This window comes from Oryctolagus cuniculus, chromosome 8, assembly GCF_964237555.1.
Source record: "Oryctolagus cuniculus chromosome 8, mOryCun1.1, whole genome shotgun sequence".
NCBI lineage: Eukaryota > Metazoa > Chordata > Mammalia > Lagomorpha > Leporidae > Oryctolagus > Oryctolagus cuniculus.
In genome coordinates, this window is record NC_091439.1 from 46,936,371 (window position 1) to 46,947,076 (window position 10,706).

At 39.5% G+C, this 10,706-nt stretch overlaps 1 protein-coding gene, 1 long non-coding RNA gene and 1 other non-coding gene across 4 annotated transcripts in view; 1 reads left to right on the forward strand and 2 right to left on the reverse strand.

The window, feature by feature from the left end:
- PRSS12 (serine protease 12) overlaps positions 1-2,758 on the forward strand; it is a 71,991-nt gene extending 69,233 nt beyond the window's left edge. For both annotated transcript variants that reach the window (XM_051820055.2, XM_051820054.2), the window contains one exon: positions 794-2,758. In XM_051820055.2, coding sequence (XP_051676015.2) covers positions 794-1,101 — 308 coding nt within the window. In that variant the 3' untranslated portion in view covers positions 1,102-2,758. The remainder of the gene's footprint in view (positions 1-793) is intronic.
- Positions 2,759-2,938: 180 nt separating this feature from the next.
- Positions 2,939-4,031, reverse strand: LOC103350713 (uncharacterized). Its single transcript, XR_518624.4, has 3 exons — positions 3,609-4,031; positions 3,304-3,350; positions 2,939-3,144 (listed from the first exon to the last, which is right to left on the reverse strand). It is a non-coding gene; the product is annotated as an uncharacterized lncRNA (long non-coding RNA).
- Positions 3,423-3,553, reverse strand: LOC127483342 (small nucleolar RNA SNORA24). Its single transcript, XR_007909537.1, has one exon. It is a non-coding gene; the product is annotated as a small nucleolar RNA SNORA24 (small nucleolar RNA).
- Positions 4,032-10,706: the final 6,675 nt, after the last annotated feature.

Below are 10,706 nucleotides of genomic sequence, written 5' to 3' on the forward strand. Positions count from 1 at the left end.
CTAAGAAAACATTGGAGATCTATACAGAGATAAACTGTGATTTTTGTTTGTTTTTAAAGAAACATTTCCTGAATGATTTGGGCAGGCAGGGTATATGGCTTGATGGCAAACTGTGAAGTCTCCAGGAATGCCGGTCTAATAGAACTGATTAAATGTGCATTCACTTTTCTGTATCAAATCTGAATTTCTAGATGAACAAGGAAGTGAATTTTATACTTTCCTTATTGTTATTGGACTCGATAGCCAAGGAAAGGAGGACATATCAATTATACAGTTTTGTCATTGAACAAGGAATGAGTGGCTTACCAGCAAATTGAGTACACTTTTCAGGTGGTAAAATCTGACTGTTTTGCGCAATGTATGTTTTATTTTCTTATAGAATATTTAGGGCAGCAATCGCCACTTCAGTGCTTATTCATAATTATTTACAATTCTCATACTCAGTGAAGTCAAAGATCTTAGAGGAATGGATGTGCTAATGCAAAACCAGCATGAGTACATTCTAACTTTAATATGCAGAATTGAAATATTAAAGCCAGCACAGATGTTTTCTTTAGCTTACATTTTTTAAAAAGCCAAGGAATTCACTACTGGGACATAAATTTAACAGTGGAGTAGTGTCAACATTCAAAAAGACCAACATTCTATGCCACTTAGGGTTGTTGCCAATTTTAAAACTACACTGTTGTTACAAAGAAGGATTTTATTTTCAAGACTACCGAAAGACCACTGTTAAGTGTTATGATCTGTAGCTGGAATCTCCTTGACTAACTCAGATATTTGGTTTGAGTAGGACGAGCCTATTCAAGAACACTACAGCAAGCAGCCGTCCCCTTACTTCCCAAGAGATTTTGTGAAGAACGATATAAAGGCCAGTTCACAGGAAGAATGCTGTGTGCTGGAAACCTCCATGAACACCAACGTGTGGACAGCTGCCAAGGAGACAGCGGAGGACCACTCGTGTGTGAAAGGTCTGGGGGGAGCTGGGTGGTATATGGGGTGACCTCCTGGGGGTATGGCTGTGGAGTCAAGGATTCTCCTGGAGTTTACACCAGAGTCTCATCCTTTGTCCCTTGGATAAAAAGTGTCGCCAAACTTTAAGTTGTAGAAAACCTCAACAGGACATAGTGCATAGACTGATGTGGAACTTCTAGTCTCCAATACTAATGTGCCAAGTTGACAACTACTGGGGACTGAAATTGTTTCTGCTTTCTGCTATTGATGAAACTGGTACACCTTTTGTGGCTTCAGAATTTGTGAAGTTTTTGATCATGCATACTTCAGTGTAACACTGATTATCCATTAGCATTGTTTCTTAACCAAATTCCACCTGAGACTAAATTCTTAATTTTCATCTAAGCCTTCTTAAACAGTTCCCAGACTGTTTTTATATTGAATTTACAGTAAGGCTGTTTTATGTTTATTTGGATTGAGAATTCCTTGACACTGAAGCAACATGGTATATTAACCCATTTTTTAGTTCTTTCATGACACAACTTCCAACAAGTATCACTATGTGTATTGATATTTTCGAAAGTGACCAGGAATCTTCACACTTCATGGCATCATCTCTATAGCTTATTAAGTGAGGAAATCAAATTCCATTTTAAACTTACAGGCTGAATAGGACCATTAAGCCACAAGGACATTTGCCTGTCACAATAAATTCCAAGCATGATGGAAACCATATGAAAAATTGCCCTAAGTCAATGTAAAATCTAGGATTTAACATGAGATGCCAGTTAGATTTACAACCCATCAAAAATACTAACATATCTACTCTGATCACTTTGATGAACCATTTGACTTCCAGTAATTACTAACTTCCCCAAGTGTCATGTAGTTATGGTGCAATGGCACCACCTAGTGTAACTTTTTGGTAATTTACCTATGTAGGATGTTTCCCAAGACTAACCCCACAGAAATCCTGTTAACTAGTATAAATGCACAAACCAGTAATAAAACTTGGCAGGCACATTAAGTTGCTGTGTAACTCAGAAATTACAAAATGCTAAGCCTAAAGCCCTGGCTTTCTTACAGTTAACAGGCCGAGTTGCAGGGCATACCACTGGGGAATAGTTGTCCTAGTGTTCATGGTGTAGGTTTTCCCCTCCATGGTTAAGCCACCTAGCTTTCTATTTGAATAGCTGCCTGGGAAACAGGACATTCTTATATAATGCCAATGGGTAAATTATTGCTGTTAAGAGATCCTTCCCCAAACACCCAAGTAGCTTAATAAGAGGTTAATATACAAAGCAGTGCAGTTGTAAATAACCCCCTTAAATGGCTGGACACCATTAAGGTTTCCATTTTCTTAATCGAATCCTGTCCTTCCGTTTTTGTATTAACACACAAACCTGTGGGTACTACTTTATAGACTTAAGATGCTGTGTGCAGGAGTAACATTTTTTTTAAAAAACCAGGAGTTTGATTAAAGCTACATTTGTGTACAGTGCACTTATACCAAGGGCTTGGGGAATGTGCAATATAGGTGAAACCATTACTTTCACCTTAAGTTTCTGTCTGCCCTTCTAACTAGTCATGGTGTGACATACACTTCTGTGGAAATTCTAAATAGATCAGGGATTTGCACACCAAACAAAGGGCAGCAAACAGGCAACCTGCAATTCACTCAATCCTGAGCTGTCACAACGTTCATAAAACATGCCTTTATTATAACCATGTTGGTCTCAAGTATGACTTGGATCTTTAAGTCCAAGTTTTCTATTTGTGTAATAAAGTATTACTTTCTACCTTGTGTGGTCGCAGTATCTTTTGCCTGGCACAGGAAAACTGCTCTCTTGGGGGTAACTTGGTAGTTTTACATACATTACTTTTTTCCTAGTGCTGTAATAACCTCTGCTAAACCACAAGCAGAAGGTACCTATCACTATTTTTAAATTTCTTTCCCACCTACAATTCAGTCAAGCAACACTGATTACCTACAAAAATTAAGCATTTTATTTCATTGCATCAAAGAAGCACCTTCAAATTGAGGTGCTACACTGAAAACACAGTACCAGTTTCTAAAAAAAAAAAAAAAAAAAAACCATTCTAAACACTCATTCTGTCCAGCAATAAGTTTGGTGATCCACTGCAGGACGCTGCCATTATTCACCTTTATCTCTTTGGACTTCTTGGCATCTGCAAAAGAAAACCAGTAATGTAAAACTCAGGTCTCCATCCTTCCCTCACTGTCCTGACACCTTAGCAGCTAATCCCAATTTCTATTCAGAGGCTATTGCTGGTATCTCAGAGGCAAGAGTCCGATTAAGGTAAAAATGTGGGTATGTGGAAACGTACCTTTTTTAACGTTCTTCATCACCCATCGAACAATCTAGTTCAAGTTCCTAGAAAGATTTTGAACAAGTTTAGAAAAGTGTACCCAATAACAAGGCACCCTTCCAAATCTCTTCATTTAAGAATGTTACTTGTGCAAGTCAGAATCTGATACCAATTAAATGGTGACAGCTTTGCCAATAAACAAGAATATGCTCTTCCATGGCTAGGAAGGGAGACTGCCACGGCTGACAGGTCCCAAAGACACATGGAGATCCACAGTCCGGAGCCGATTACCAAGCACAACTTCTACCAGAGATGGTACTCACCAGCTAGGTCTCGCTGCGACGGGTCTCAGAGGGCTCTGGAACTAATTCGTAGCGAGACTAGACTCGCCGACAGAGCAGCTAACAGCCCTTCACGCAGTCAACAGGTGCGCCGAATCTATCTCCGAGGGCGCCCGGCCCGCGCTGGCTGGGGCTCAGACTCCAGGGCTCCACGTGGTCACCCCGCCATCTAACGTGCGCCTCAGTCCGCTCGGGCTCGCCTGCCTCAAAGTTTTCAAAAATGATCCTGACCTACCACTATAACGAGACTCTTGGAATTCCTGCATTTTGATTAAGCGAAAAAGTTCCGTCCCAACTATCATTTTAGCGCACAAGACAAACGCTGACTTGCACCCACCGCGTCCGCTCCCGGCTGCAAAAGGCCGCGTTGTTGCGCTCACGCCCTCTTATAGAGCTGATGACGTATTCCTGGGGACGCGAAAGGAAGAGCGGGACCCAACGCCCTCCCCTTCCGCTCCACCCCTCCCAGTCCGCCTCGGCTCCACCATTCCCATTGGCCACCACCTTCCTGGTGGCCCCTCCCTTCTCTCGGCTTCTTTCTGCCCTTACCGTCGTCATTGTCTGAGCCAGTTTCCGAGCGCCGACTTCAGGCGCATGCGCATAAGGTGAGCGCCGTGAAGTTATCGCGGGACGGCGAGATCTTAACGCTCTTGGTTGCCTGCTGACTGAAAAGGATGATAGTTGTGTGGTTTCTTGTGTAGAATAGTTATGGTAGAAGTCACTTTGTTACCGAAACGGTTCTCTTCTTAGCCTTTTAGTAGGTTCATTTATACAGAAGTAGTTTTTTTTTTTTTTTTTTCTTTTCCCCTCCTGCTCGAATTGCTGCTCCCGAAGGGCCGGCGTTTCCGGCGGCTCTTTTGTTTTCCTGTGGTTTTGCTCTACTCTCTTTGGTGTATTGACAGTACTGCACCGTCACCAAATGATTTCGAAAGCACGAGATTAGAAAAAGGAAAGGACGTTAGCGCTAATTAGCAGGGCCCGTGTCGCGGTCTGACGGGAGTTTGTTGCCCTCACCTGGCCGCTCTGGGACGCTGCTGTGTCGCGGGCCTTCATTCCCCTGCTGTACTTTTCAAGGTGCAACTACAGAAAGGGTGGAGCTGCTGCCGTTGTGAAGTGGAATTTCCAATGTTGAGGAGAAGTTGTAGTGTTAGACACTGGGCGTCGTTTTATACTTTTCTTTCCCTCCGGGTTTGCGACAAAAAAAAAAAAAAAGTCCGGGTACAGCTTTTCCTTAGTGCCAGACCACCTGGGACAGCAATTGCCTCAGTTGCTTTCAGGGAAAATGGTTTGAAAATGTCAAGCGAATAAAGTGGCTCCGGAGGTGTTCACAGAAACTCCATGAAGACATTATGTAATTTTTGGGGGAAGGAATTGAATTATAGCATAAAGTGCTGTTTTGGTAAGGATCAGAATGAATAAGCCTATAGGAGATAAATTTTAATTTGAAAGAACAAGAGCATTTTCTGAGGCTCCCCATATTTCACCCTGTATCTCTCACCACACCTCACTTCACTCACTTCCTCTCACTAATGGGCCAAAAGAACTATCTAGGATAAAGGCTTAAATACGGAATCACAGTAAGCAGTTTGGCCCAACAACATATCATTTAAAATTGCTAAATAGTCCTTTATACCAGTTTGCTCGGGCTTTCAGAACAAAATACTGCAGAATGGCTGGCTTAACAAAGTTATTTTGTCACAGTTCTGGAGGCTGGGAGTGGAGGTGAGCAGGCTGTTTCTTCTGCGGACTCTATCCCTGGATGGACTGTAGAAGTCAGCTGTCTCCCTTTATCTTTTTTCCTTAAGTACTTGTCTGTCTCAATCACCTCTTTGTAAAAATCACGTTGGATTAGGGCACACTCTAATGACCTCATTTAACTTGAATTACCATTTTTAAGGACCTTTTCTCTTATACAGTCACATTCAGTGGTACAGGGATTAGAACTTAAATATATGAATTTTGGGGAGCACAATTGGGCCCATAACACTATTCATTTATGCTAAACTATAACATCTTACTGAAGATTTTAAATCAGTGTTTCCATCGGGTTAAATGGCTAGGGCACCATGAATAATTGATTCATTTAAAATCATTTAAAATCATTTCCTAATTTTAAAAAACTTTTTCAAGGTTGACCTTACAATATGAAGGCTATTTGGGACCTTGTTAAGAACAGTCTCAGAGAGAATGGGAAGATAATGAGAGACCTTGGATGTGGATTACTCTTGAGGAATAACACTGTAAAGTGGAAAAGAAATAAAACAGTATCTGGAAAGGGATGTGGGATCAAGAGGTTTTTTGTTTCTTTTTTAAATAATAAGAGAACTTAAAGCATATTTGTATTCTGAAGAGAAAGATTCAATAGAAATGGAATCATTGATGATGAAAGAGAGATTTGGTGATTTGCATTGAAGATGAAATAGAATCTAGTGAACAAAGGTAGAAGTTACCCAAAGAGAGTAGTTTAATCAGTTCATGTATAAAGACAGGAGTACTGTCTGGGAGGTGAATGAACTTTGGAATGTTCTCCAATAACTTTGTTTTCTTTTCATCAACTGGGAGTGAGGATAGGAGAGAGAGTGTTGGGAATTTGAGGAATGAGCAAAAGGTATGGTTAGGAGATAGTGTCAGTAGACTTGGAAATACAGTTGGGTTCTGAGTCATGAGGGATTCACTTGAGTTCTTTTACTGCATTTAAATTCAGATCTTTATCATGATGGTGTATTTTTTTCTATATCAAGCTCATCTTCATAGATGCAGTGTGGAACTGACAGAAGAGAAAGGCATGCAAGGAAATGGTTATATAGATTTGCTATGGAATTTATGTCTACAGCAAGGAATGATAATACACAAATATTTCAAAAAGTTCATAGAAGAATGCATATAAGAGAAATCCATTTTGCTGCAAAAAATTTCGATATTCATGCATACAAGAAGTCGTCAACAAATTCACAGAGAATGTGTATTATGAACAAAATGCATAAGCCGGCGCCGCGGCTAGGCTAATCCTCCGCCTTGCAGCGCCGGCACACCAGGTTCTAGTCCCGGTCGGGGCGCCGGATTCTGTCCCGGTTGCCCCTCTTCCAGGCCAGCTCTCTGCTGTGGCCAGGGAGTGCAGTGGAGGATGGCCCAAGTCCTTGGGCCCTGCACCCCATGGGAGACCAGGAGAAGCACCTGGCTCCTGCCATGGGATCAGCGCGGTGCGCCGGCCGCAGCACGCCAGCCGTGGCGGCCATTGGAGGGTGAACCAACGGCAAAGGAAGACCTTTCTCTCTGTCTCTCTCTCTCTCTTACTGTCCACTCTGCCTATCAAACAAACAAACAAACAAACAAAAACACCTGCATGGGTTTAAAAAGCTTCATTGAATCAAAAAAAATCTTCATTGAATCAAACTTACCTTTAATTCCATTCTTCCATGAACTTTCATATAAGAGAAGCATGAGGGACATTGAAAATGTGGTGGGGCTTAGCAGGTAAAGCTGCCCCTGCGGTGCTGGCATCTCATATGGGTGCGGGTTCTAGTCCTGGCTGCTCCACTTCTGATCCAGCTCTCTGCTGTGGCCTGGGAAAGCAATGGAAAATGGCCCAAGTGCTTGGACCCCTGCAACCGTGTGGGAGACCCGGAAGAGGCTCCGGCTTTGGATCGGCTCAACTCTGGCCGTTGCAGTCATTTGGGGAGTGAACCAGTGGAATGGAAGACTTCTCTCTCTCTCTCTCTCTCTCTCTCTCTGGCTTTACCTCTCTAACTCTTTCAAATAAAATAAAATAAATCTTAAAAAAAAAAAAAGAAAATATGGCAAGTAGGATCAATTTTCTTTTTTTTTTTTTAAGATTCATTTTGTTTATTTAAAGGGCAGAGTTACAGAGAGTGGAGTCTTGCATCTTCTGGTTCTCTTCTCAAAGGACCTCAACGGCCAGCCAGAGCTTGGCCAGGCTAAGCCAGGAGCCAGGAGCTTCATCCAGTTCTCCCACATGGGTGCAGGGGCTCTAGGACTTGAGTCATTTTCTCCTGGTTTTTCAGGCACATTAGCAGAGAGCTGGATTAGAAGTAAAGCAGCTGGGATTCGAATTGGAACCTGTATGGGATGCCGGTGTTACAAGAAGCAGCTTAACTTGTTAGACCACAATGCCAGCCTCAGATCAGTGAATTTTGAGGTAGTAGGGAGCCAAAAGAATTTTGAATTTTGGAGCTTGGTTCTAGAGTAAATGTTTGATATCATGGAACATCTATTTTATATGCATATATATGTATGCATATATATGTATGGATCAGAAATGCAGCAGATGGGACTCAAACTTGCACTCCAACATGGGCTGCTGACTTTATAAGTGGTGGCTTAACCTTCTGAGCCACAATGCTTGCCCCAACATTGCAGTGTTATTTCATTAGATATTTAACATTTCAAAAGCTTGACTTTTTCTTTCTTTCCATAGTAGATGGCTTGTGAAGTATCTAATGTTTTCATACTAGACATTAAAATAATTTGAAAAGTTGAGGAACACTTGCTAGAATTCTTTTTTTAAAATTTTTTCTCTATATAATCAATATTACAGGTGATTCACAATGTCAAACATTTACTCTACTATCCCAGCTCCAAAATTACTTTGACCCACAATCCATAAGAATTGTAAATATCTATTTGAACAGACAAGCTTATATTTATGTAAAACTTGATGGAATGTAACAAAATTACATGAAGCTCAATTTTTGTGAAGCCACTAGATGGCTCCATTATCCTGTTATTTAGGTATATGTTTAAATCCCTAACTGGTTTTGAATTAACTATATTCATTTATTATTGTGTGTGAATGTATCCATATTTATGTGGATAATAACATGGAAATTTCAGAATATCAAATATTTTATACCTTCTAGCTCTGGTTTTATATAATTTCAATAGTGAATACTGAAAAAAACCATAGATTCTACTAGAAAGGAACAACTTTTCTCCAAATGCATATTACATAAATATAAATGAAATATACTAGACCTTTTGATATGTGAACTTGGTGAATATAGGTTTTAGCATAGCAAGTCAATCAATTATCTGAAGTATTTGAATTAATACATTGTGAATGTGGTATATACCAAAGTAGACAATCTTTTGGGACATGGAGTATTTGTCCAATTTACTAAAGGGTAAAGATGTAGTGTTATTTATCTTACCCATATCAGTGCTTTGTATATAGCATGAGTTTAATTAAATGTTGAGTCAGGAATATGGAATGACAAAAGTAAAAGTAAAATGAAAATGAAAATTCAGGAAAATTATACATAATGTTCTCAAAGAAATGAATTTCAGAGTAGGGTATTAAAGGAAAAATAACACAATTTTTGAACTTGGTCATAAATAAAAAGAACAAATGTGTTTTCTTTTTTCCTTTGTACACATTTTTCCTTGTAAAAGTTTTAAATTCAGTCCCCCTCTCTGCTCCAGCATGGGATCAAATTCTTTAATGGAAACATTTCACAGAGAAAATATTTTTGGCAAACTATGGAGTTGATCCCTTTTAACCAACATTTATTACTGGAGTAAGCATATCTTTACTGTGTTGAGTATCAATATTAGAGGTTTGGGTTTTTCATGAGACAGTAAAGATTACATTGATTGATTTCTATTTGATTCTTGAACAGATTGACAAAACTTATTTAATGCCATGAGGAGAATCAGAAAATTTTAACATTCTTAAAAAAAAAACAACAAATAAAAGACTTCAAATGATGTATGAGAGTATTCTAAGTGAATATTTAAGATGTCTTAGTAATTATTTATTCTAGTAAAGCAAGTTTTTATGAAAAATAGAATAAAAAGAAATAAATTATCTGTTTCTCTTGATTAAAATCCTTTTATTGGTATGATAACTTATGGAAATGAACAATATGTCTTAGAAACCAGAAATGTGCTGAAAGAAATACCTGGAAGTCAAGGCTTAATTTGATAAAAACAATTAGAAGTCTTAATTATACACCATTATTTAGGGCATGGGACAAACAGAGGGAGAATGACTAAGAAGAGAAATTATTAAAGTTAATGTACATGAAAGGGATTACAAATAATCTTTAATATTTATTTTATAGAATTTATTTTATCTCTAGGAGGTAATAATAAATTTAGCTAGTGCTTATTGGTTATATCTGTGTTCATTAATTCATTTAACTTAAGTTTAATTGACGTTGTAAAGGAAGAAAAATTATATATAAGGTAAGTCTGGGCACAAATCCTTGGCTTTGCTGCCCACGTGACTTTTGGAAAGTTATATATCCTTTTCAAAACTGTTTTCTCATTTGCAGAAGAAAACTAATACATTTTCCTTTTGGCCTTGTTATGATAATTTATAAGGGTTGTCTGGTACATAGAAAGCATTTTATTTATTTTACATTTAAAACTTATTTTGCTGGGGCCAGTGTTGTGTGTAATAGATAAAGCTGCTGCCTATAATGCCGGCATGTCATATGGGCACTGGTTCGTGTCCGGCTACTCCATTCCAATCCAGCTCCCTGCTAATGGCCTGGGAAAAGCAGCAGAGGATGGTCCAGGTGCTTGGGGCCCTGCTACCCATGTGTGAGACTCAGAAGAATCTCTTGGCTACTGGCTTCAGCCTGGCCCAGTCTGGGCCATTGTGGCCATCTGGAAAGTGAATCAGCAGATGGATGATCTCTCTCTCTCTCTGTCTCTCCCTCTTTCTGTAACTCTGATTGTCAAACAAACCTTTAGAAAAAATTATTTTGCTATTAATTCTTTCAAGGGAATTCTTTATTATTTAAAGTTGAATTTATTTCTTGTTATTTAGAAGAAAGACTGACATATATGACAGAATAAATAATATCTTCATCAAAATTTTTTAAAGATTTTATTTATTTGAAAGGCAGAGTTAAAGAGATAGAGACAGAGAGAGAAGGAGGGAGGGAGAGATAGAGAGAGAGATCTTCTCTCCACTGGTTCACTCCCCAAATGGCCATAATGGCTAAAGCTGAGGCAGGCAGAAACCAGGAGCCAATAGCTTTTTCAAGGCCTGCCATGTGGGTGCAGGGACCCAAGCACTTGGGCCCTGTCCTCCACTGCTTTCCCAGGAGCATT